Source organism: Diplotaxodon limnothrissa, linkage group LG23 (assembly GCF_057381915.1).
Source record: "Diplotaxodon limnothrissa isolate DT_005_m linkage group LG23, D_limnothrissa_male_GT1.1, whole genome shotgun sequence".
Classification (NCBI taxonomy): Eukaryota; Metazoa; Chordata; class Actinopteri; order Cichliformes; family Cichlidae; genus Diplotaxodon; species Diplotaxodon limnothrissa.
The window spans coordinates 47046586-47074214 of NC_140617.1; the positions used below are offsets into that span (position 1 = coordinate 47046586).

The 27629-nt window shown below is 42.2% G+C and overlaps 2 protein-coding genes across 3 annotated transcripts; both read right to left on the reverse strand.

The window, feature by feature from the left end:
- Positions 1 to 4019: 4019 nt before the first annotated feature.
- On the reverse strand, positions 4020 to 9377 carry LOC146608861 (ras-related protein Rab-9A-like). The gene is made up of 2 exons (XM_085347276.1): positions 9277 to 9377; positions 4020 to 5357 (listed from the first exon to the last, which is right to left on the reverse strand). The coding sequence occupies exon 2, from the start codon at positions 5276 to 5278 to the stop codon at positions 4667 to 4669; it is 612 nt and encodes a 203-aa protein (XP_085203402.1). The 5' UTR covers positions 5279 to 5357; positions 9277 to 9377; the 3' UTR covers positions 4020 to 4666.
- Positions 9378 to 12972: 3595 nt separating this feature from the next.
- On the reverse strand, positions 12973 to 25825 carry tceanc (transcription elongation factor A N-terminal and central domain containing). Of its 2 annotated transcripts, none has more exons than XM_085348618.1 (2): positions 25817 to 25825; positions 12973 to 13949 (listed from the first exon to the last, which is right to left on the reverse strand). In XM_085348618.1, exon 2 carries the CDS (start codon positions 13942 to 13944, stop codon positions 12973 to 12975), a length of 972 nt encoding a protein of 323 aa, XP_085204744.1. In that variant the 5' UTR covers positions 13945 to 13949; positions 25817 to 25825. The 2 variants fall into 2 exon arrangements, with proteins under 2 accessions (XP_085204744.1, XP_085204743.1); XM_085348617.1 differs by lacking the exon at positions 25817 to 25825 and adding an exon at positions 14106 to 14159.
- Between the last annotated feature and the right edge of the window lie 1804 nt (positions 25826 to 27629).

Consider the following 27629-nt stretch of genomic DNA (forward strand, 5'->3'; position numbering starts at 1 on the left):
ATCCCTTCTCTCATAGAAATACCTAAAATTATGTCAAATCATGTGGTATCTCAAGGATTATTATGCATTTACATGATAAGAGTTTATTTACTCATTAAGGCACTCACAGTTTATTTAAGACCGGAGAGGTAGCAACCTTTGAAACAAGGAAAAGCTTCGAGGAATACGCTCATTTGCTTTCAGGTCAAGGATTAGAGGAAATGATTAAAAGCTGTCTGTATGATTTGTAAAAAGCTTCATCATAGCGCTACGGTTAGCATAAAGACTGGAAACACAAAGACTGGTATTGTGTCTGATTTAAGATGTTTCACTTCAGTGTAGTACACAGTGTACATAATCATGTAGTGTATGAATTTTGATTTGTTTCAGCAAGTCATGCACCTACAGAAACAACAGTTGTAGCGTTGGATCAATTGTTGCGCTAGCTAATGTATTTTGTGAACATTCCTTTTTGTTGAGACGCCGACCAAATATTAACCTAATTCACTCTACAATGAAGATGATTAAGTAATACAAAATGCAAAAATCAATCCAAAAACAAACACAAAAACACTAATGCAAGCAGCTGAAGAAAGATATCTGCTGCTGTTAGCTAGCTAGCTACCTAGCATTGGTAGGGCCTGCTGGCTGAAACATTGTTTGTAAAGCTCTCCTTTTCCAGTTCATAGCTAAAAATTGTTTGATGGGTCCTCCGTTACCACTTTTGGGCTAATAATTAATTGAAAGGCCTTGTTTTTCCAGTTCTTGGCTAATGTTTGCTGGTTCCTCTTTTTCTGTTATTTTCCCGCTACAAGATGGTGGTCATTATTAAAAGTGAGAAGTTCAGCCTTACACACTTCCTGTAGCCATACTTTTTAGTATTAATGCATTTATGCATTCAAAACAGCAAGTGCAAGTAAAGAAGTACATCATTTTAGTACTTTCTTACGCATTTTAGTGCTTGATGTTTATTTACTGACAAAGGTGGTATGGATCTACTCATCTAGCTCTTGGCAAGAAAACATATTAGCATACTTCTGAATATGAAACTGATCTTTTGAAGACCAAAATGGGGTTTTGCTACACTCACCACCAGCCGCAGCAGAAATCAAAGATAAATCTGTCCGGGTCTTAAACAACAGACACACACCTCAGGTATTAAACCAAGTCTGATTTTCCACCAGTTGTGTACTTTTCCTAAAACATCACCATTTAAACTCTTCTCCAGACTGCAGTCCTGTGTGAATTATACAGTAAAAACTTCTTCTTTCACTTCCTTCTTTTGAGAAAGTTCACCTGTAAATAGCCGAATGACCCTAAAAACATGAAATAGCTCCGTTCCCAAACCAATGAGAACACAATCAGTCATTTGCCATGCAATTTTTTTCCCACAAATATATGTAAATGTACCCTTTGAGATATGTGTTTAGCACTCAGATACTAGTTCTGCATTTGATATAATAATTGTAATGTAACATCTTAAATGATATGTCGTGAGAGGGATAAAGTGCAGTCACATGATATGATGGATTGAGGTGCTTGTGACGTATACATTTTAAAATGTGACAAAAAAAATATAGTGGAAATTGATTTTTATTAATGTTTTACCAGTTTTAGGCAGCTGAGTTCTTCTTGTAAATTAGTACTAATTATTTTATGGAACATGTCTGTGCTTATTTTTTCGACGGCCGACCAAGTGAGTGACTCGAGACATGAGGGGGAGTCACTCTTTTCTTCATTTCTCCTATTTTATTTCCTTTTTTTTATACGTCATGCCTCTCAAATGAGCCACAGAGACTGTTTTTGGATGTTTACACTGAATAAAACAAGTCAGGAATTTTCAGACATTAATTTTATAACCAGATATTGTTTAATAATCATGAACTATATTCTATATCAGTCATTACTGGTTAGTTCACCCTTAAAAAACACTGAAGAAAACAATTTTTTGAACTTTGATGAGATGAAGCATGTCAGTATTGTCCATGTGTGCAGCTGTCTATTCTGTATAAAAAAGGACTATATTGCCATGTGTGTTATGTTTGATAAATATACGTGCTTTGCCGCCAGGTCGATGTAAAGGCAAACTTCAATTTCCTATAAGACGATGCGTGTCAGGGTGTTGTTGTTTCCTTGTTATTTGCATGAAGGAGACATGACTGTGTCTTTGCAGTTTTTCAGGTGATGTGTAGTCAATTGTAATGACAACTATGGTAGGCGGTGTTTGCCCCCTTCCTTCCTCCCCTTCCACCCACTCTTTTCTAAAGAAAACTCCATTGTACTTTGATGGCATTGTAGTCCCTGTAGGTGTTTCATTATGGTTTTATTTTTTAAGTTGGAAATAGTTCTATGACTCCTATATAGTGATGATTTTTGTAACCTTCTCTAGTAAAACCGATATTTTTTATTATCGTGACACCGTTGCCTCCCGCCTCTTCCTTGTGATTTTTATGGACACTTATTTAAAAAATTAAAGTGAAAGTATAGATAAGAGACTTCTCTTAAGGCTCCAACTGGTGATTTGAATCAAAAATGTATAAAAAAAAAAAAGAAAAACACAGCAGAATAGCGCTTGGAGTGCATTTTTGTACAGTAATGGGAACAAAATGCAAAGCTTCAGCTTAAATATCAAACATTTCTCTAAATAAAAAGCAATGTTGAAGGGAAAAGGGCACACATGAGCATATTCTCTTAATGTCGTTATGCTGTTTTGTTATTTTTAAAGAGTGATCTGGATTGATTTGGGATTTAATCATTTTTACTGATCATTTAAACTTTCCAAGTTCATCTTGGTATTTTTTGTGTTATCGTGATGGCAAACAAATGGCATTGAACACTTAATACTTCCTCTTTGGATCGTGCCTTGGCATAGAAATTAATCTTCTGTTCACTGACTGTTCCAATGGATAAATAATCAGATCATCTCAAAATTTTAAGTCAGTAACCTGAAATTTTGACTTGGCTGCCTGTTAAATAAATACATTTTATCTATTTATTTATTTTTCAAGTGGCATGAAGAAGCTTCAATAGTGATCTAACTAAACATTTTAGCGCTAATTAAAACAATCATTTGCATTGTAGCCTTTTTGATCTAAAATAGTAGATAAACACAAGCGTTAATAATTACATTAATTAAGACTCTGTGCCAAATAGCATTAGTAACACCTGTTTGTCTATTATTCTAGCAATGCATACATCAAATTAAAACGTTAGATTAGTTGAATCTTTGAAGTCGTTTCCAGAGTATAAAAATCCTACATGACTCATGAGCTTGGCAGCTTTGCCAGCAGGACAAAAAGAACAAGTCATTTCTGAAATCACAGGTAATTCCAGCTGAGATAATTGTATGCTGCTGCCACCGTCTGTGTCACGGGGAGAGAAAAGTAGATGTTTCTTTCTCAGAATGCCAAAGGAAATTAGCAGATATGATCATTTTTTTTCAGGCAAGCATGTGGTTCTAAATATTTGAGCTGTGAAACTACTGAACACCTACAGTTCCAGACTATAAAGAAACTGAAAGACGCCACACAAACTCAGTCTGCCCACACGGGTGTTTTCACTCATGTTCTAACAAAATTGCTGCAAAACATTTTTTATTATTTAATGGATATTATTTAGAGTCCAAGGAGAGCTCTCCTAACATTCAGCCTAATTTCTAACACATCTGAGGTCTAATGCTAACATACAGGAAGAATAGTGTGACGCTGGAACGATCTCACCATTTTCTGACACAGGGGCACCACCTCGTGGATTAAAATGGTACTGCAACACAAGTGAACCGTACAGATACCAGGTGTTTCTCCAGTTTTGGGTTCTGTTTTATTATCAGTTTAAAAAACACAAACTCCTTTAACCATAATTACAGTAATTTAAGCATTACAATAGCTGATGAATAAATACTAATAAACACAAAACATTAACTCCAGCTAGCAACATTTTGAAAATATCTGGTTTGGCATTATGACGCTGCCAAAATAGAAAATAATATCATTTAGTTTACATCCATTTATGTGTTTATATAGATGGAAAAGAAGGTGTGTCGTGTGTTTCTAAGACAAAAACATTACTAGCTTTAAATTTAGGTTGTTTTCTGAGAGGTATGCATCTAACTCGCAGGTCTGTTTAAGGATAATTAGTATTAAACTGCTGTAAAAGCCATTTTGTAGCTTAGGTTTTACTCCTTCATATTGAGCGCAGCGTCTGCTTCGGTGTGCAAAAACAATCGTAAAGGACTTTCTGTGGCTTCCAGACGCAGCTCCATCAGTGACATAAAAACCATCAGCGAGTCTGAAACACCAACTGGTGGAAATCCTGTGTTTAGTGGTTTAGAGGTGACACAATTTAGCTTGTTTTCTTTGTTTTTTTTAATAAATTGAAAACCCCATTTGAGTTATTCACAATTTATAAATCGAAACATCCAAATGAGAAATGTTAATGATTCAATTTGTTTCTGTGAGAGACTGAATGTAACCGACATCATAACGTGTAGAAATCATGAATAACTGCACAAAACTGCTGATTTGCATCAAGACTCCAGCCGAGGACGTCACAGGCTGCGTTGTGGAGGAGCTGCTGAGCCACCGCCAGTTCCCATTTTCTGCAGAAAACACACTCCCTGTGTGCCCTCTGCAGGAGTATCACATGATCTCCTGCTCGCTCACTTCCTGTCACACACTGAAGGCTGAGCTCAGCAGCAGCTGTTCTGAGCCTGACTCTTCCTCTGCAAGTCCACCGTGTTGGTGTCAGTGCTGATGAGGTGACCATCTCTGTCATCTGTCATCTGAATGCGACGCACTGCCTCCTCAAAGGCCGACGCTACATTCGTAGCGTCCCTGGCGCTCGTCTCAAAGTACGGGTGTCCGCCGTTTTCGCGACACCACTTTCGAGCGTCCTCCCCAGACACCTGACGCTCAGGGATATCCAGTTTGTTTCCCAGCACCACAAAGGGGAAGCTGTCGGGGTCCTTTATGTCAGCATAGTAAGTAAACTCCTTCTTCCAGTTCGCCAGGTTTTGGAAACTCTGTCCGTCGTCCAGGCTGAAGGTGAGCAGGCAGCAGTCGGAGCCGCGGTAGAACGGCGTGCGGAGGCTGCGGAAACGCTCCTGACCCGCCGTGTCCCAGATCTGCAGGGTGACGCGGCGCCCGTCCACCTCCAGCTCTTTGTTCAGGAACTCCACGCCTATGGTGTGGAAGAGGTGCGAGTCGAACTTGTTGGTGACGTATCGGTTCATGAGTGACGATTTGCCCACGCCACCGTCCCCCAGAAGGATCACCTTTAAGAGAGCGGATTTGGACATCATGAAGCCTGGTGCTTTGGACTGACTACTCTGAGCAAGGAGACCGCACGGGACGGCCGAACGATGAAGGAAGCAGTTTGACCTGCAGAGGAAAAAAGTCACGATCAACTCAAAGAATCGTTTTAAATATGGAAATGTTCAAACAAAAGAAAATAAAAACAGATCTATTTATTTTACTTAAGTTCCAAATGTTCATGGTAATATGATGAATGAAGGTGGTCATACCAAATATTCACCCTCAAGCTGGTTGGAATTGCACATGCTCTGTTTGTGCCTCATCTACTGTAATCGCATGTATGTTTGCATCAATTCAGTAAAACGCCCCATTTTCCTAGAGAAACTTTCACAGCACTGCACAATGATATAAAAACGAGACAAACAGACGAATTCGTTCGGCTCTGCACTGCAGTATTAGTACTCTACCAGTATATATGTGCAAAAGTGGGGTACACAATGTAGCTCCAACAGCAGGCGGAGGCAAAATACCTTCATTTAAGGTCATAAGTACAAAAGTATGTTATTGAATGCGCTTCAGAAACATTGTGTTCAAGAAGCCATTCAGCTAAACAGTAAATAAAGGTAAGAATTATGAGGAAGCATGAGAATGAGGAAGGATGAGGCTACCTGCAGGGTGTGGTTGTTTGCTCCACAACACGCTGCAAGGTTCAAAACACTTCCAGTTAGTGACCTTGTGCTAAACAATACTCCCAGTGACATTAATTCCCATTTTTAGCTGCACAATTTATGTTTAAACAGGAACTATTGAAATGATTTCATATTGTTATTCTTGGATTCTACTAAAGTAGCTTTGCATGATTTCAGCGTTCAGAATAATCCTCATTTATCTGATATAGGGGCTTGGAGCAGCCTCTCAGTTCATCTTCTGTGTCCTCTTGTTCTGATTGGCTGCCCATCATAGATTCGAGTTTTGTGAAATTTAGATGTAAAAGAAGTCATATGTGAAAAATGCTAACAGGCACTGCACGTTTACAGTTTTCTAATCAAGAGTTCTTTAAATAATCGAGGAAATAAACTTGCAGTTCAATTATTAAAGAACAAAAGGTGAATCTCACACAAAAAAACTTGGGTTACTCATAAATTACTAAAGAGAAAGCCGAACCCTGGGGTGTGCATTGCTGTTGGATTCAACACTATCAATCCTGCAAATAAGAGAATATCGTCGATAAATCGATGCACATATGAGCTGGAAACAGCAGCTGAACCAAAGGAGAAGGAAAATTTGTCACATTTGCTTTCTTTGTTTTTCTGTATGAGCATCTTCCACACATTGACACGTTGCTTTACAAATACTTTGAGATCAGATGAACTTATGGTTGCACGGTCACAACAAAGGAAGGTCCAAATCCATCCTCTGTGGCCTTTCTGTGTGGGTTCTCTCTCAGCACTGTGGCTTCCTCCCACAGTCCCAAAACAATCACGTTAGACTAACTGGTGACTCTAAACTGGCTGTAGGTGTGGATATGATCATGACAGTGGTTTGATCTGTGACAGACTGACAACCTGCCTGCGTATCACAGCTGGAGCAGACTCCTACCACAACCCTGAATTGGAGAAGTGGAAGAAAATGGATCATTAAAACTTCTCCAAGTTCTTTTGTGGCCTTCAAGTATTATTTGCATGATTTCCAACTTGGACCACGTGAACATCTGATTCAAGTCAGTAGACTAGCTAATCCTATTAAACCACCACAGCCCCCTCATTACTCTATGCAACAAATACACTTGCTACTATACCATGTGCACAATGTTGTGCATGAAATGACCCCTGCTAAACATCACATGGACACCGATCACAGGACTGCTGAGTCATTCACAAGAGAGTTTTCCTCACCGTTACTTCTGCACATCGATCACTTCAGCATCAGCTGCCTGTAAGACAGACAGAGAGTCGCAGATCGTGAAGTGGCCAAGGGTTTAACCCACGAAGGCTCAGCGGCAAAGACAAAAAACAGCCTAATGAGGATTTAAGTGCAAATGTAATCCTGTCCCACACACTGGCATACTTTTCATGCACCTTCAGGATAACAGTCTTCAGGATCATCTCTGAGGCAAACGTGGGCACTCTAACGGCTTTGTCACACGAACACCATCACCTCATCTATCACAGCCACGGTGAGACTGCACCGCCGCATTACTCACACAGGTACCAATCCTTATGTTCTACGTTTGATGTCATGCATGCAGTGGGTTTCAGTGGCTGAAACACTCCTTCAGCGTAATACAGTCTGTCCTCAAATCCTTTTTACAATGCTACCATTTTGTTTGATTATTCTAAAAGTACACTAATTATCATTTGTAGTTTTCTGCAGGATTTTGAGCCTTTGACTGTCAAGAGAACAAATATGGTAGTTCAACCACTGCAGAGACGACAGAGACACAGAAAAGGCGGCATGAACACAACAGGGGACACAGCAGAGGAGGAAGGAGCAAAGAGAAACATTTAAGATTTCATAAAGCACACGTGAGACACATAAAGTGGAAAAAGTGGGTGGTTTTGACTGGTTTAACGCTCAGTTTCACTTCACTACAAAGTCTATTGTGACTTCTGCCTTCTCCACACACGGGGGTGAAGTAAAGGAACCAAAACAGCCCATGCTGCTGTTCCACATGTCCATGATGCTGCTTCCAGGTGACGGTGCTTGCTAACGGCTCTAAATAACCATGACTGTGACTTTAAGTTATTGCTCAGACACGTTTCTGAGCATTGTTATATAATATGTCCTACATGTAAAAATCACGTGCTGTCTGCAACAGTTTAGGGGAAGAACGGACTAAACCCACCGCTCCATAGGAAAGTTTGAGTTGCAGAGTCACCAGCGCTGAAAAATAGGCTGAAGGACCAAAGTGGGGCAAATAATGTCTTTGCAATTAAAACTTTAAGCACAGAGCTGCTCAAAGAACCTGTGACAGTTCTAAAAGCAGCAATGCAGCAGAAAAAAGAAACGGGAAAGAACCCACACACACACACACACACAGTCACTCACTCAAGAGTCATGTGCTTCATTCAGCAGGATACAATTTGAAGAGAGGGCTGCTATGCGTCTGTGTGTGTCTGTGTGTGTGCGCGTCTTTATTTTTCCTCTATGAAAATGTGCGTTTCCTCCCAATGTTGCACTTCTGAGCCTTCAAAATAAAACAACCTTGTATCCTGCATCTTCAAATCAAAGCAGCAGCCATTATGCTCAGTCAGCAGGGTAATCATCAGCCGTGAGTCACGGCAGCACAGGCCGTTCAGGTGACACACCTCAGCTGAGGGAGAGCTAATAATTGACAGTATTATATCCGTAAACAACACGAAGAGCTGAAACAGCTGCAGCCACATGTGATACCAGTTAAGCCCTCTCAGACAGCTGGCTGTGTGTAGGCTGTAAACGTCGCCGTGAGAGGCACAGGAAGCGTTTGCACTATAAGTTACTACATTATAATGACAGCACAGAGTCAGCATTCTGGGGCTTTCCAGCTGGCAAACACGCACTAGATCCATTTTCGGACACGCAGGAAACCTCGAGTAACGCTTATGTTTTTCATAGTTTCTTTATTATTATTATTATTATTATTATTATTATTATTATTATGATGATGATGATGATGATGATGATGATGATGATGAATAATGTTGTCATTTGTACCACTTGCTGACAAAACAGCATTAAACAGTTAAAGGAAACACCTCGATGAAACAGCCATACACTCTAAGTTTGCTTTCAAATTAGGTGTTCATCACTGCAGAATCGGCGCACATGACGTATGAAAATGTTATTATTGTTACGCGTATTTAGTCGACGTCAAAATCTGGAGACAAATCCTTTTAAAGAGAAGTCTGAGCTTGTCCGATAATGGAAGCCTCTCGTAAAACTGTTGCTGTCCGATAATGGGCGCGCTGGTAGTTGCACATTCCCGACTTTCCTAATCCAATTAAACCCACAGAAAGTTGGTATTTTCGCGGTTGAAATTGAACTTTTCGCCTTTCGGTAACCGTACCTGTCGATGTGCCAATCGGTGCTGGATTCTAGCGGTTAAATTCCTCCCGTTTTCCCCGATGGGCCGCTGCTGATAGCCGGTGACATGGCGCTGCGGTGTCCCTGCCGCTGCTCTCTGGCCCCGCAGCTGCGGATGACGCTCATATGACCCGGCAGGGGCTGTCACGCCTCCCGTCACCAGGCGCGTTCCTGGATCAAACCGACGCATCCACAGTCTAGTGTGAGTTTCTCACTGTGAAGAAATGAAAGTGAAATATACAGTTGGCAATGTGTGTGTGTGTGTGTGTGTGTGTGTGTGTGTGTGTGTGTGTGTGTGTGTGTGTGTGTGTGTGTGTAGGTTTGAAATAGACACTGCGATCCTCCAAAGTGTTCCAGAATAAGGCAGAAAATGACAGAAAGTATAACAAAATCAAAGATTTCACAGTTTTATTGAATTATATTAAGATTTTTGTCTTGTTTTTGTTTCGTTAAATACACGTTTACTACTTCAGGCCTCTACAAACCACCACTATGACATGTTTGTATTAAGAGGTTTTAAGCAGATATGAATCGTTTGAAGGGATCATAATCCACAAACTGCAACACCGTCCCTCCTGCACTACAACAACAAGTGCAAATATTAAACATTTATGCACCTCTGTAGGTTTATTCGTCTGCAGAAGTAAAGAGCTCAGACTAATGTTTTGCAAATATGTACGAGAAGGAAAGGAGGTACAGCTGTGGTAAGAAGTTTACATACACTCTTCATGAGTCACATGGCCATTCTGGGCTTTTAATTATTCGTGGGGCTGTTGAATGATTGTACTACACACATGTTTGATGAGTTTAGAAAACTAAAACTGGGTGCAAAAGTTCAAATTTATTTTGGATTTTCTCTAAGCCACACAGGGTCAAAAGTATAAACACACACACTCATATTTGGTTGTTGCTTTGCCAGTTGTACTTCAACCAGATGCTTTTCATAGCCATTAACAATCTTTGGGTATAATTCTGTATATTTTATTAATGATTCTTCCCAGAGGAGTGGAGTTCATTTAAATTGGTTGGTTTCTTTGCACAGCACTGGTTTTTAGTCATAGTCCACACATTTTTAGGACTGAGGTCAGGACTTTGAGAATACCTAAGATTAATGTTAGCCTGCTCTATCAATTTCAAAGCGAAATTTGATAAACTTGATGTGTGTTTGGGATTATTGTCCTGCTGAAACACCCGACTGTGTCCAAGTTCCAATTTGAGGTTTACTTGAAGAATTTGGAGGTAATAATCCTCCTTCTTCATTATTGCATCCACCTTGTGCTGTATACAGAACCACTGGCAGCAAATCAGCCCAAGAACATGATGCTACCACCACCAAAACATACATCATCGGCTTGTCCATGTGAGCAACTGTTAAATTTCATTTGACCTTAACAGTGTCAACTTTGGACCAGGGGATAGAACTCACTTTACCTTGGACAGTGACACTGGTGTTCCAGGATTTTCCAGTCCATTTCAGGCTTGAGCCTTGGTGGTTCCTGGGCTGTTCTGGAATATCCTAACCAATTTCATCCTAACAAATCTGACATTCTGGTTCTTTTTCCAATGGTGACACATCTGTACAATTGTTTGAACTGACAATTATGGAATCTGCAGTTGCTTAGAAATGGCTCCAAGAGACCTTCCCAACTTGCGTATCCATCCATTCTCTTCCTTCCTTCCTTTTAACCAATTCAGGGAACCAGGAGGGCTGAAACCTATCCCAATTACCATAGGATAGAGGCGGGGTACACCCTGGACAGGTTGCCAGTCTGTCGCAGGGCTAACACAGAGAGACAGACAACCATTCACACTCACATTCACACTTACGTGCAATTTAGACTCATCAGCTAACCTAACCCCACTAACTGGACTGTGGGAGGAAGCCGGAGTAACCAGAGAGAATCCAAGCAGACTTGGGGAGAACATGCAAACTCTACACAGAAAAATGGTTGATTCAAACCCAAGACCTTCTTGCTACAAGACAGCAGTCCTAACTATCTCGCCAACAGCTGCCACTCCAACTTATGTAAATCTACAAGTCTCTTCAGTGAGTTCCTTGAATTTTCCAGTTGTTCTGAGTATTCTGAGTCAGTCCAATGAGTGCTGTCAAACAAATCCTTTTTATGCTGCAAAGATAAACTCCCTGCTGCACCCAATCATAATCCCTAATGAGGAGCTAATAGGCCTTAGCTTTGTTAAGACGTTGTAGAACCTGCAGCACATGACTGTTCTTTAGAGTAATTAAAAATGGATTCCATACAATCGTTCCACCCTTAAAACAAAACAGCTCAAAGAAACCATTAAAAGCCCAAAACTAGCATCACAGCCATGCCCTTGATGAGCAGATGTAAACTCCTCACCACAGCTGTATGTGGCTGCAGAGCATCAATCTGACAGGCCACGCCACTAAAATGCTCCTTATCTACTAAAAAGATAAGGAGCACGTGAGAGGAGATGGATTACAGACAAATGCACCAGTGTTGAGACACCAAACACTTACTGGAAAGATATGGTTTGTTTGTTTTTTCATATTTGGCCATTTTACCTTCGGCCATCCTGGAATGAGTCTGCTGCAAAGATCAGAAAAGCTGCAGTGGGCCAGGACGTGACATAAATAATGACGCAGGAAGAACAGCTGAGGATAAAAATAAGTGATTTTCTCTGTAATATCTTCACACACACATAAAGACTGCTTCATGTGACATCACAGTGACGTGTATGTGAGTCATTGTGCCACGCTGGCTGGAGCACCACGGGATATCCGCCCCTCCGGCTGCTGGGGAGGGCAGATTACTGGCTCACATGCTCAGAGTACTTCGGGGGTCACATGTCTCATCTGCTGGATTCAGTTTGCCACAAATGAATGGGATACTGTAGAGCAGAGGCATGTTTTAAAGAATTCCCCGCCAGTGGTCAAGGCATTAATGGATCTTTAGATCAGTAATGTAAGAGAGAGCGGCCAGTAAAAGCAGTTAAATGAGCTACTGTAAGTAGAAATAAAACGAAGGGCTATTACAGAGAGTAGAGACACAGGAAATGATTCAGCGGGAAGAAGATGACGACAGCTGCTTCTTGAAAACCCATGGTTTCAGTCGGAGACTGCAATGACTTGGCATTTCAGCCAGTAAAGATACAGTTTATGCTTTCAGCTGTGGGTTTGAGTGGTCACTTCATGAAAGACAAAGCACAAATCCTGTGGGAAAAATCTGGTTTAAACTACAAGTTTCCACTCTGCATCCCATGTGACCAATCCTCCTGTTTCAGAGCTGAGTTTATGACACTCAAATCATGTAACTGGTCACAGGAAAGCCTTTATAATACCAAATGATGTACTAGGGGTGCAATTTTACAGCGGGCAGAACAGCTGAAACAACCAATCAACTAAATGGCTGGTGATTCATCTGCAACAATGGCAGTTTAAGTCAATGTATTATGTAAATGTGTAAAGAAAAGCCTTCAAAATGTATTATTTCAAAACTAGCAACACTGAGTATCTGAGCTAGGAATCTAAGAAGGTCATGTTCCAGATTTCTGAACATTTTTAACTCCATAGACGTCAAAAATAAGAAAGTAAATCATTAATGAAAGTTCTACACAGCATGACTGTTAAAAATCTGTTATTTTCATTATCAGTTAGCCTGCTCTTAGCTGCTGAGTCATGTATGTTATCCATGTGGATTCAGAGGCAGACCCAGCTGCTGTGGTACCACTGCTGGCCACACCGGCTGCAGGTCACAAAGGTCATTGCATCCTCGTCTGGGCCGCCCTGCCTCACCCACGCAGGCAAGAACAGAACCCCTCTGGACACCTGCGTCACCCTACAGTCGGACCCCCCGCATCTTTTGCAGCGAATCTTCTCCGTCCGCGTCCCCTCTATCCCTTGAGGAAGCTGCCTCTCACTCACGCCCTGGGAGGAGTACTCCTCCCTCAGCTGCCGCAGCTCTGCGCTGGCCATATCCTCCGCAGACATGCGGGCGAAGGCCTCGGGGGACAGGGAGCCACTCAGGAGGCCCTGATGCAGGTGGCCGCTTTTGGGATTCCTCAAGTTGGCCACCTTGCTCCTCACACAGGCTTTATATTTGACCTGGTTGTGTTTATGAAGTTCGTGGACGTGCCGCTCGATGTCTCGCGCCAACTCAGCAGCCTTGTGCTGATCGGGGGCAGAGGGGCAGAGGGCAGCAAGGAGGAGCTGCACGCATTTGGTCCTCACGTTATCTGGAGATGAAGCAGAAGTATGAGCTTTGGGTCCAGGTTTAGCCTGCATAGATGACTGTTCTCCTGCAGCATTCCCCTCTCCACCATCACATGTTTGGGCAACAACCGCACCACCCACGGCCTCTTTTGGTAAAGAAACACCGGCAGGGAGCTCAGGATCCTCACTCTCCTCTGTGCACTTCACCCCTTGCCTGTCCTTCGTGTACTGTCTCTTCCACTTGGACAGCAAGCTCTTGACTGTCTTCTTCACGCTGTCATCATTGCAGGTTCTCAGGAGCCTGTAGAGCACTTTGACGATGTCCGTTGTTTCCAGCTGTTCCGCTGTGACGTGAGACTTCTGGAGGTCACCAAGGAGGGTCATGATGTTCCCATAGCTTCTGTCTGCACTGAATTTCTCTATCTGAAGAGCACAGCGGAGCATCTCCTTTGGATCCATCGTGGCTGCAAAGACACAAAAGCAAAGATGAAACAATGAATGTTTTTTTCTTAATGTGGTGATGTTTGCCCCTCACTGCAAAATGAAGCAGTGCTCTCCTGAAAGCACAGCAGTATGTACCACTTAGAAACACATTAAAATAGACTTTTGCACGTGTTTACCTGAGTTCCTTCATGGTTTGCAGTTTCTTCCTGCTAACAGTGAACCTAGCAAACGTCTACACGGGAGCAGCCATGTTGAATGTGTCTTCACGGGAGAAAAATGCCAGCATTCACCTCTAGATGGAGCTGTAGCCTCACAAAGAGAGGGTAGTGCAGGTAGTTTCCCATCAGTTTCTTAAAATGGAACTATATGTATATGTATGTATGCAATCTTTTTTCCCTAAAAACAGGGATTGATGCAATATTATAAATGAAACCTCTTTGCAATGAAAGTGACCCTGAATCCCCGAATCATCCTTTGAGTACACTGTGGCCTGTTTAATCTGAAAGTATCCCAGCAGAGCCTTCCAGCTGTGCTGTCAGTCTGTGATTTATCTAAAATGTACTGTGGGATTAGTGCTTTATGTGAGGATTTAGGTGTGTGCTTTTGGATTTTGCAGGTTACTCCCACGGCCAAACTTCTGTCTATTTTAACGCCTCTTTCCTGTTTTTCCCACAATAACAAATGTGGATGAACCTGCGCTAAACCACACGAGGAGCTGAGGGTGTTGTCCAGACAAAGTGTTCGATTTCAAATGTGTGTTGCATTAATGGCTATTATTATAGCCTTGTGTTCCTTCTTTTCAGCCCCTGAGATCGAGATGAAAGATATTTGGTTCGGCGTGCAGAAACGTGTAATCCTCGCATCCAAGCAGCCAAATGACCTGCAGACAGGAATTTAGTGGAACACATCTCGTGACAAGATGAGGCAAGTCTTTCAGCTGTGCTGCAATTACATGTTGTGATGGAAGAAGATGATTGAGTGTTTAGGATAATTCATGGTTGTGGAGCTAAGACCAGAAACGTTCCAGCGGACGTATCCGTTCGCACGTAGTTGTTAGTATTTCGTGGAAACCTGGAACATGGTTTGATGTAATCACACCATCGACGGTGACGTGAATGAGAGAAAAATGGAGGCTTAATTGCATGGCTGAAAGGTTGATTATGTATTAATTGGATGTTGTCTGAATGGGAGCATATCTGAATATTGACAAAACAATTCAATAATACCTTTAGGGATTTATGGAGTGTACGGAAATTGCTGACGTGATGAGGGAGGCTGATTTAGTCTGTGTTTGTTTTTTAGACAGTTTGCCTATTTTGCTGCTTTATTCCCTTTTTCCCAACAGCATGGCATATTCATCATCATTTTTTGTTTCCAAACATGCAGCACTGACTCACTCGAACACACTCATACTAACTACTAAAATAATATAACGAAAAGGAGTTCGTGCTTTTCATGGTGAGCAAAGAAGACCAAATGTAAACTCACCGCTAGGACTGGTTTGGACCCTCTTTTGGCTTCAGAACAGCCTCAGTTCTGTGTTGCACAGATTCAACAAGCTGGTGGAAACATTCCTTAGAGTTTTTGATCCATATCGACATGATAGCATCATCCATTTGTTGGCTGCACATGGCTCCGTGATGTGAATCTTCTGTCTAACCACATCTCGTTGGTGCTGCATTACGCTGGGATCTCATGACTGTGAAGGATATTTGTAACACAGTGTTTAATCCTGGAAGCAGCCAGCAGGAGATGGTACACTGTGGTCATGACAGCATGAACATGGTCAGCAGCAACACTCAAGTAGACTGTGGTGTTTCAATAAGGCTCAGTTGGTACTCAAGGGTCGAAAGGCCTGCCAGGAAAATATCCCCTACACCGTTACACCAACACCAGCAGCCTGAACTGAGGCTGGATGTTGTTTATGCTAAATTCTAAACGCTGGAGCAGAAATGTTTGGTGAACTTGTGAAAATCTTAGACTCAGTTTTCTGTTAGCTGGCAGGAGTGGCGCCGGGTGTGGTCTGCTGCTGCTGTAGCCTTTTTCTTTTACCTTTACATTCAGAGATGCTGAGATGGTTGTAATGAGTGGTTATTTTAGTTACTGTTGCCTTTCGATCAGGTCAAAGCAGTCTGGTCATTCTGACCTCAGCCATCAGCAAGGATCTGAATGCACAACACATCAAACCTTGAAGTAACAGAAGACCACACCCAGGGTCGCCGAGGCTACGATTTACAAACGCTCACCAAAAATTGGACATTAGAAGATTGAAAAAACGTTGACTGATTTGTCTCAATTTCTAACGCAACATTCAGATAGTAGTACACATTTGGAGTAAATAACATGAAAGCATGGATCATGCAGGCCTGTATCACCAGTTGGTGGTGTAATGGTGTGGGGGATATTGTAGAGACGATTATAGCGACTTATCTTGCAACATAAGGCTAAAGGTAAGCACAAAAATAAACGATGTCAAGAGGCGTTCCTATACACAAGAAACAAATCATAAAACCCTCTACGTTTTCAAAATCTTAATTATAAGGACAAATGTTTTTGTACAGTCCTTTATAAGTTACTTGAGAATATATGTATTTTTCTGCCCATGTAGGAAGTATTATTTTCACATCTGAGGTGCTGGTTTCAACAAATTTGGCGATAGCTGCAGTGGCAGAAGTTGTAAAGCCTTCCACGACTCCTTTGACTGTGAATTGCATTCATAAATTAGAGATAAACAGAAACCACGAGCTGCCTTTATATCAAAATGAGCTTTTTATTCACTGAAGCACTTTTAATAGTCCTGCCAAACCATATATGTTATTATTCACACAAAAGCCCAGATGAAATGTAATTAGACGAGCAGGGCGCCATTATGCAACTGCTGGTGTGACATCACCCTCCTGATCTTACATTAAAATGTGCTTTCAAGATTCACGCAGCTGGGGCCGATAGCAGTGCAGGCCTCAAGGGAAAATTGATTTGGCGTCTCTTCGCATAAAAGCTTCTGGTTCTCAAGTTCAAAGAGCTGCTTTTAAAACCCCAAATGGAAGTTAAAGCTTCCAGGAGGCTTTTAGCAGCTCTCTGGCTTGAGGAGTTTTCTTTGAGCGTGTGAGGAAATGTGCCGTGTGGGATATTCGAGGTTCTGTGAGCGAGCTTTCTTTTGTTAAGTGCATTTTGTGAACTAAAACTCCAACCTTTTACTCAAGCAGAAGGATCCTGAGTGTTGACCCCCTCCGAGGTTTGGATTGAGATGGGTGGGGTCCGGCTGAGCCATCAGTGGATACGTGTAAAACTCCTCTTTCTGTGGTTAAATACATTAAACCTGCTAAATTTTGAACCCTCAAACACATGCGACTGATTTCCATCACAAGAGTCACAAGACTCCTTGCATCTTATCAAGTCATATCAGTGCGGCCTGCTTGCACTTGTGCACTTTCTTATCAGTGGGAATGGAATTTTACCAGCACGCAGCTGCTGTGACAGCCGAGCGCCGAGAGGTGGCGCTCTCTGCACTGCGCTGGTTTGAGCCCTATGAGGAAGTGGAGTCCTGCTGTATCACATCCTGCTCTTGTTGTCCCCGCCTTCTAGATGGCGTGTACGCATGAGCGCACACACATACGCGCACACACTACCCCGCCCTGAGCTTGAGAAATTCTGAGGAGGAGCAAGGCCTTCTTGTTAGAGTGATCAGCTTTTTCATGGTCAGACATTCATGACAACATGGTAAGTCCCTGCACCCGCAACCACGACCTGCAAATACTCCCAACGCTGCCAAGTGCATGTGTGACAGACAACAAAGTGAAAAAGTGTTCAAAGCAATCGTGAGTCACATGCTGCTGAGTGAGTGTCAGTGCAATGATAAACCTTGTTCTTCACAGGGTGAGAGGAGGTTAGAAAACAGGAAGAGCTACGCATATTTGCTTTTTCTTGGCAGAAGTCTGATCGGACTTTTCGGTGGAGGAAGAGGAAATGTTTTTTTGTTTTCTTCCCATTTTTGACATTCCAAAGGAAAAAAATGCGAACTTTACCACAAACAGCAGCATATTTATTGTTACCTATTTGTTTAAAGTGAAACGAGTTTTATCATGTAATGCTCTATAATTAGAGTGCTTTGCCTTTCAGATGTTATTAAATATGATGAAAATGATGTGTTTTATTTATTTATGTGATCTCTCTGTAAAAGCACATGCGACAGAGACTGTGGGGTTTTTATGCTGTGAGAGCAAAGTCAACTCTTATTTTGTATCCATGCTTAATGCTCTTGACAGGTCATGTGTGTGTGTGTGTGTGTGTGTGTGTGTGTGTGTGTGTGTGTGTGTGTGTGTGTGTGTGTGTGTTGAGAGGGACTCTGGCAGTACCCTACCCATCATACCTTTCCCATCCGTCATTACCTTGAGGGTAATCACTGATGACTGGATTGGATTCTGTTTGTTTTGCCTCAGGGTTCATTCTGTTTCGTCTGAAGCGCTGCAAAGATTTTTCTTCTGTTTGTGTGTGTGTGGGAGGGGCAGGAGTAAGGGGGGGGGTTAATAAATGTTATAAAGAGGCAAAGTATAGACAAAGTGTTGTTTTTTTAGCTTGTGCTTATTTGGAGTCCTGCAAACCCCGAAGCAGGAAATGAGCCTCCCCAAACATGAAACCGCTAAGAGCACAGTTGCTATGTCTTCTCTTGCTGATCATGAAAATTTTCCCATTTGATTAAGAAAAAACCCCTCTGTTTTATCAGAAGCGATGAGGAAGTGCAGACGATTGTGACTTGTTTGTGCTTTGCTCAACAGCAGAGTCAAAGCAGAATCACGAGACTCACTCGAACCCTTTTCTTGATTATGGTGAAACAATGCTGTGCAAGGTACTTTTTTAAGCAACTCAATTTCATAGCGTCTCTTGGGATGTGACGCAGCACTTGATAGCAGTTCAAAGCAGACTTGGGGGCTCAAACTGTGCACTCTGAAATAGTTTCATTAAATTGTTTCCTTTTGTATAACTGCCTCTGTTAACCCTTTGTACCAAAGAGAAAAATTTAGCATTGATTTTGCTATTCTGATCCTCTGAGGGTTCAACCATATGTTTCCTCCCCTGTACAAATAATTATCCACATTGATTCATCACATTTGTTTTCCCATGAACGCCCCCTTCCTCTCTCTCCCACACACACACACACCAACTGGACGCATGCTCTGCCTTATGGGAAATCCACCAGCCGGTGGGCCCGGGTTACAAATAACCACATCCTCCCCACGTTGCTCACAGTTGTGCAGCATCCACTGGACTTTTGTAATGTGATCACAGCGGAGGTCTGAGGCTCAAAGTGTGCACAGGTGTGAGGTCCTGCTCTTTGCTTTGGTTCAGCTGCATGTGACATCAATTACACTCAAATTTAAGACACACACCAAAAGACGAGTCTAAGGGATTCAGAGCAAGTATGTCTGATAGATGATGACACATGTTACTCACGGTAACCACATGACGTCCAACTGCAACTGAGCAGAGAAAAGAAAAGAAACCAAACTTCTCTGCCCAACAAATACAATTTCGGTGACTCATGAAAAAATGCTCATATAGGTCTCAACTAAGCTCGCCTGTGTCACTCCTGAAGCCCACCAGCAATCACAAATAAGCATCTAGTGTTGGCTAACATCGTCCTTAACCTTGTTCTTCTACACCTCACACAGTTGGCAGAACAGTTTATTTTATATAGCATTTTAAAATAAATTTCACTTGTGCTGCTGGTGGTTTATTTTTAGCATTTGTTGTTCTGTGCTCATATTTGGACATCTTAGGGCAACAAGAGCAGGAGCAAGAGCCCAAAGAAAAGGGCAGCCATTAGTGGCAGCAGACAGTAAGGAAATGGGGTGGAAGTGGGTTGCAAAGTGGTTTGCAGTGTAGCAGAAACCTGCTAATACTTGCTTAAACCACACGTCCTATATATGATTGAGTAATAGGATGACCAAGTGTAACGCAAAAACATCAGCTGACGGGCACTGACACTGAAATCAGGCGACTTTACATAATATTTGTTGCCATTCACAAGCCCTTCGTGTCTACATTTCAGTGTTTTTTTTGTTTGAAATATTTTTTCAATTCAATTTTAACAGCAGTCACCTCAAACCACTTCATATTTTAAGGTATAGACCCTACAGTAATACAGAAAAAAACAACAATCAGACAACCCCCTATGAGCGAGCAGATGGCAACAGTGGGAAGGAAGAACTCTCTTTTAACAGTAGGACTCGGGGGGGGGGGGGGGGGGGCAGCCTCCTGCTGCGACAACTGGAGGGTTCCTTATTCTGCTTTGAATTTCCCATTAATTTAATTTGATTTATATAAATGTGTCATTAGATATAAATATCACACGAGGTTGGCTCCGGCCCACTGTGTGTATAAACGGTTCCTATAAAAAATAACATTAAATAATGCTGGAAAAGGTTGACAGTGCTAATTATTTCTGTTCTGATTCGTTGACTTCTGCAGCAATTTTGCAAATCATCACGCACACACATCAGAAAGATTTTTCACTTTCTCATAAAATGTAAACCCGCACATAACCGCCCCCCACACACAGTTAAACATCTCTTTGTAAACAACATTTAAATAGGTGTGACAAAGTGAACGATAACAGCTGAAAGTGCCTTTATCTGGGAGGGCACTGCCTTGTGTGTGAATGGAACAATAGAAGGCCTTTGTCTGGTGTGAGCCATAATATCTTCTTTCACCCCGACATGAAGCAGAGGCAGGACATATCGAGCTGTTTCAGGGACCAGCTTTGGTATAAACTCCTCGGAGTCTAAATGTCCCAAGATAGCTCTGTTACTTTTTAACATGAGAAAGTTCCCCCGCGAGAGATTAATGATTCATCCAATACGCACTTTTAGCTTTTAGGGGGAAAAGGTTAACACAAGGTAGGGGATACACGCAACAGTCAAACTTGTGATTTATTGTTTTTCAAAAAGGAAAGGACAGAGAGTGCACGTTCTGTCCTTTTTTTTTTTTACATTTTTAGCCGGCCTCCCCCTCCCCCTCCCCTCTCTGGTGATTTCCGTTGGGTGATTGAGCCTGAATTCCTGATATCCCACAGTTAAGATTCATAGCCCTGCGGTGTGTGTGGACAGGACACTTCTTAACCCCTTAACTTTCTTTTACCTTTCCCTTTTCCTCGATTTTTGCTTTTCTTTCTCCTTCCTTTTCTCGCTCTCCTTCACTTTGCTGCCCCCACCACCACCACCCTCCAAAAACCCCCTTGTAGATTTACTAAATGCATTCCTCCCCTCCCCTCTTACATCCTCCTCTCGGCGCCTGTCCTCCACTTCAGCTGTCTGCTGGAGGCACGATCGGGAGGCGCAGTGTGACACAGAGTATGGAAAGCTGAAGGTAGAAAAGAGTGGGGAAAGGAAAAGTGTGGGATGAGGTGTGCTTGTGAGACTGTGCCTGGGCACAAGCCATGGGAATGTACACACACATTTTGAGTTCATGTGTTTGTGTTCACACACACAAACGCGCATGCATGCTCTTACAGATTGCTGATTGGTCATGTGTTAAATACAACAGCAGCCAACGGAGTGCAGGAGTCATCGCCGCTCCCTTTGAGTAATCAGTAAGGGGATGTACAGACACACACACACACACACACACACAAATGTATGTATGCACACAGACACACACAACAAACACAAACTGTTTTATTCGAGATGAGAGAAAGCTGTGAATAGAAAACGTGTTATAAGCAGTGGAATCACACCTACAGTTCTGATTGAACAAAAATAAAAACATTGAAAAATCATTGCGTTGTTGGACTTCGCTTTTGTTGGGTCTGTGTTTCCACAAACCCCGCTAATTCTAGAGACTTATTCATCATGAAGAAAACAAGACAGTCGATCGATCCATTACTTGCACAAGGGAGGCCTCGTCTGTGTCCAGCACGACAAAGAACCCCAAAATGGTGGCCTCCTCTCGCTGCCTTTTATTGACAAACTTCAAACAATAGTTTACAAAGCACCTCCCCTTGCAACCCCCCTTTGGTTACAAAGACAAGGCACTGTATGTAAATGTATACACTGTGTGTGTGTGTGTGTGTGTGTGTGTGTGTGTGTGTGTGTGTGTGTGTGTGTGTGTGTGAGAGAGAGACCTCCTGCTGACCAAAGGGTCATAAACCCAGGAAGCTTACATCAAAAGAAACAGATCTTTCAGATAGGATGTATCTACAATAAAACCTCCCCCAGCACAGAGTGGCTGGAGAGGTGGTCAGAATCAAAGGAATGGCTTTGATCCTACTGCTTAAACTAAGACTGTACAAATTTAAGAAACACAATGGCAACATTCAACAATTAGACTTAACAGCTTTCATTATCATACAGCAACACAATATAAGTGAGCAGCTGTTAACACAACGCCGCATTCAGTCTACGTAGAGAAAAAAAGGGTTAACATGAAAGCAGTAAACGCACCTTTACTCGTTTCATTACTTTTAATATTTAGTCAAACAGTCTAACTAAGTACGGTGCGACTAGTAGCTCAAATCAAATCACTTTTACTGTCACATCACATGTGCAGGTACACTGGTACAGTACAGGCGAGTGAATCCTTGTGAATCTGAGAGTAATAAATATCTGTGCAATATAAGAGTGTATGCATTACTGGATGTGTATACTAAATATGTTTTTCTACGTGTGTGTGTGTGTGTGTGTGTGTGTGTGTGTGTGTGTGTGTATACATATTTTACAAATTAAATAGAGTAAACAATAAATAAAATATATAAAATATACAGAGGTTGGTAGTTGGATATTGTGCAAAACAAGTGGACATACATACAGTGTGGAGTGCATAATGTTGAAAGCTCGTGTTAGCTACAGACGTGACTGTGGTCACCGAACATGAAACGCATCTCTAAATTCAAAAGGCCGCACGGCCAAATTTAGCCGCAGTAACTCTTTTTCTGTATGACTTTATCGGCCTGTCGCATCGCTGTGGAGGCTCAGGGTTATGGTTCTTTACAACGTTGCTTCAGTTGATTGAGGTTTGCAGGCATTTGTTTCTGCATGGCTCTTGTAAGGTCCCACCACAGCATTTCATTCTACTTGAGGTCTGAAGTTTGAGTTATTGCAATTCCTTGATTCTTTTCTTTTTCAGACATTCTGTTGTATCTTTGCAGCTCTGCTTGGGATCATCGTCCTTTTGTGTGACCTAATTTGGGCCAAGGCTGCTAAGAGTCACATGACTGTAGTGTTAGCAAAGTGTGGATGTCTTTGATGTACCGACTGCAGCAATAACAGACGCTGAAAACAAACAGGAGGGGATGAAGCATTGCGGAATTAACACAGTATTTATAAGATCAGTTGCAAGGAAATCCATGTTGCTAGACGCCAACCTACACATTTGCCAAACCACAGTGAGTTTGGACCAATCAGCATTCTACAAGGAACTACTGGCCAATAAGGCTGCAGTTCATGTTTTATGTTGCTAGGATTTTTATTTTTTTTGAAGGTGAGCTCTTATTACAAAGATAAGGAATAAGCTAACATTTAAGGCTTAGATGGTGACAGACACATGGTTCAGCCAATCATCTGCTAGGTATCTAAATGGAAAACTTCTTAGATGTTTTTTTGTGATAAGACTGGATCAGGTAACACCAGATATGCAAAACCAATCTTACCAAACAGTAAGACTGACTCGTTGAACCTCGACTCGTGTCCCATGTGGACTCTTAATGTTAAAAAAGTCACCAAAGGCATTCACACGCAGGTAATGAACATTCATCCACACGTGATGAAACTGGAAACTTTATGGGAAATTCATGTGAGCTTGAAGATACCTGATGACATCAGCACAATTTTGCAGAGCTGTGTTCATGCCTGTATATTTGGAAGCACCAAACAAATCCAGTCAGGACTGTACTTTTAGTTCAGACAGATAATGGCATTTTTGTCCCAAGTTAACCTCCAATTTCAGGTTCAGCCACTTTAATTCTAGTCAAGAGCCCAGAGTGCGTTTCACCAAATTGAAGATAAAAGCGTAAAGGCTTGCTGTGCACAGGTCAAACAAACCTCTCCAAGCACACACCCTTAAATCTGGACTCCTCCAACTCACGCATTTGATGACTGCCTGTCTGAAAGTCGTGTCTCCTTCAGTCCTGTCAGTTCTACGAATAGTTAACCTCTGCACTGCTGAAGGTGTGGAATGTGTAGTGTGATATGAAGACGTGTCAAACGGAGGAGGCGAATCTTGTCTGCAGATAAAAATCTATTCAGGGGATGAAAGCTGCTCTTACAATGAGACTGGTACAATAACACACCGAGCAGGGGGAGGAGGCGACATCTGAAGACAGAGTGCAGGTCATGCTCCTTTTAATCTCCTTGGCTTTGAACTGAGTGCTGAGCTACTTGGTTGAGCTGAGGTAAACCACAACATTGCGTCTCACTTCCTCGCATTGAGGCAACACGCGGCGCTTCTCTCATTCCAAAAGGGGAACTTTAGAGTAAAAAAACACGCACACACAGTCACACACAGCTTTGAGGAAGTAACACTTGACAGGAAGATGGTGTATAGATATCCAGCCCGGGGCTTGTTTTACTAAAATCAGGTGGAAATAGTTGCAAGCAGGGAGGAATAACGCAGCTTATTCATTTTTGCTGACGCCACCACATTTGCATCGTGACAGAAAATGTACATTTTGTCTCAGTGTTGTCTCACAGGCGTGTCTCCGCACAAAAGTCTATCAAAGCAGCAAGATGCAGTCCTTCAATCTTCACGCCAGCCTCGGTTGCTTCTCATATCAACTTCCTTCTACACATCAAACTATCTTATAACCTCTTTAAATCCAGGCACTTACATCAGCTCTGGAGACTTACTAAATGACCATTTTAGGCCATCTTATTTCGTCGCATAAGCTCAAGAAAAGACATGTGGAGACTGTTGGGTTAATTGTGCGCACTCTGACAGTCCGTGAAACAGCAGCTGTGGCCAGGGGTGGAAAAGGGGAAATGTTGTCTGCACAAGGCAAAAAAAAGGTTCACAATTTCACCCTGGCTGCCTCGACAGACTTACATAACAGTGAACATATGAAAGCAAAAAAAAGTGCAGGAGAATTTAAACGAGGGAACGATAGAGGAGAGGGAGAAAAAAGAAACCAGATGATGTCATGGCTTTCATAGTAAAAGAACGCGATCAAGTCAGCAGGGCAAACGCACAAACACCAAACTTTTTTTCCCCTTTTGTCTCATTCTTTCGGTCTCATGTGGAGACTCTGAAAGGCAGCTACAAAGCAGCCCTCGAGTTTCAGCAGATGTGGCAACCTGGCCTTATTTGGCATCCCAGGAAAGGGGGGGGGGGGGGAAGGAAGGAAAGAGGGCGGCGAAGGCCAAAATTCCACATCAGGTTTTTATCAAAGACTGATCTGGAGTCAGCAGCAGGCTTTAAAGCACAGCGTGAACGCAGAATAACAATATCTGGAGGTTATCAAGGCCGCCATTTTGAAGCCTGAAGTCTTTGCAACACAGACAGGACTCATTGCTACCTTAGCTGCTCTTCCTCTGCTCAAGCGTTGTGGCTAAAATGTGTTAATGTGAAGAAAGTGCAAAATCTGCCATGCAAACTCATGTCGGTGCCCATGTAGAGGTTTCTCTGTCTGTCACTGAGTATGGTGACCTCGGAGCACAAACAGTTCATTTTGACACATAAAGACACATTCAGCCGCTCACATCTGACAAAACAACCAACAGGAAGCAGAACAGACACCTCCTTGTCTGCTCTGTGCTCGCCGTTTTCAGAAATAGCCGCCCCCGCTGTTATCAAGCCTGGGTCACACTTCCTGCCTTTCTGCTGCTTGAATCCACGCGATGGATTCTGGGTAAAGGGACCCATGATGAAGTAGGGTCTGCCCCCCCTTATCCCCGCCCACCTGTGTTAGCAGCAGGAAGTCAGCGCTCCCACTTCCTCCTTGGCGAGGGCAATTGCAGAAGTGCAGAGGGTTTCGAGAAGGAGAAAGGTCGCTCTCAGTTCTCATTCAGAAACTCTTCACCATCCTCTTCCTCCCTGTTATCAGAATTCACAAAGACAGGGATGTTCCACGTTGTTATTATCAGTTTTGAACTGTCTCAACCTACAAAGCAAAGAAGTGACAAGTGTTAATGTTTGTTCTTCTTTTGCAAATTAAAAACATATAAATAACTTAAGACGCATGGAGCTCATATCTGCCAAAACGCTAAGATAGCAGTCAGAACACAAATAAGACAAACAAGTTTATACTTGAAAACGATGATGCATGTTCACAAAAAGTCAGCACAGAAAAGAAACACCTGCCAAAGTGGGATTTCTGTTGTTCAGCTGCAGGTGCATCTTACTCCACTTTCACAACACCTTTAAATATCTTTGCTTTCACATGCTGTCAGATAATGCCTTGCATGAACTAGCTAGCTTGACCATAAGGCAACCTTTATTCGTCATTAGCGATGAGGTGTTATTGTTGTGGGACACTTCCTTCTATGACTGAAATAACACCTGTGGTAAAATTATTTAGACGCACTGTGAGAAAATGCTGTAAATGTTGTTGCTGTAAACAGTATAATACAGTGTTTCTATGGGAACATAACATATAAGCATTATACTGCAAAGCATATGTTGTGTGAAGCAAAGTAAAATACATGTTTTTATAGATCAGATTACGGTAGGCGCACTGTAAAATATCAGATGTTTGTTTTTTATTCATGGTTTCTTTTTATAGGCACACGTGTGTTACATGAACCAGCCATGCACCACCTTTTATAACCTCAGCTAGTTTGCAATGCTTGTCCATAGTTGGGCCCCTTGTTAGCTTGCAAAGCCAGCTGCTAATACTTTTGTGTAATTTAACAGGGGAGCTTCTTTCCAGTGTATTTAGATAAATGTTGGCAACTTCCAAAGTATATATTTCACCTGGCTCGGTGCTCGTACTGTAGCTATAAACTGTTAATAATGTTTGTCCCAAAGGTCACTAAGTATGATCTATGACCAGCTATGAGTCAGCTCCATGTCAGGCGTGTTTATACTTACAACGGCAGAACTAAAACCACCTCCACCAAAAAACAGTGACAAAAAAACAGGCCGACATATTAGAGAGAAACTGCAGACATTAAGCACCATATGCAGTCTGATAACAGATAACCTTATCATAACAAACAGACTGGGAAACAAATTTCCTGTTGTTGGCATTTCCATTTTGACGACCACAAAAAATTGCACGCTGTTGGAGGACTCTTCAGGGCTCCAAGCTCATATCCTCGCCTTAAAAAACACATCATCCCTCCCACATTCCTGAAACAATGGCTGCTCTCTGTACCAAATACAAAGGTTCCTCAGCTCAGAGATGTGTGGTAGAGAGAGAAAAATTCCCTCTTGATGTGGTAGCATATTGTCCTTGTAATGGGCAGGTTATCTGGCTGGTTTCAGTGTAACAGAGGAAGGGGCAGCCCACATTCTTTAGAGGTGAGCTCATGCTTGAAAACCTTCAATACTTGCTTTAAAATCCAACAACCAGCTGAGACTGAGGTGGATAATTTGCTGCAGCGCGCGTACCTGTTTTCCTTTTACCTTTAATTCATTCCTGCCACCCAGCACCAGGGTGTTGTAAATATTGCAGTCATACCCTCACCTGCAGTTTTCACATTAAAAATGTGTGAAGAATGAAAGCTTTTCACTAAAAACACGCAGAGAGTCTTAATGGAGGTTCCTCCTTT

Excerpts from the sequence above, each read along its gene's own strand:
- tceanc (XM_085348618.1), bottom strand. The coding sequence starts at position 13,944 with ATGGATCCAAAGGAGATGCTCCGCTGTGCTCTTCAGATAGAGAAATTC.
- LOC146608861 (XM_085347276.1), bottom strand. The coding sequence starts at position 5,278 with ATGATGTCCAAATCCGCTCTCTTAAAGGTGATCCTTCTGGGGGACGGT.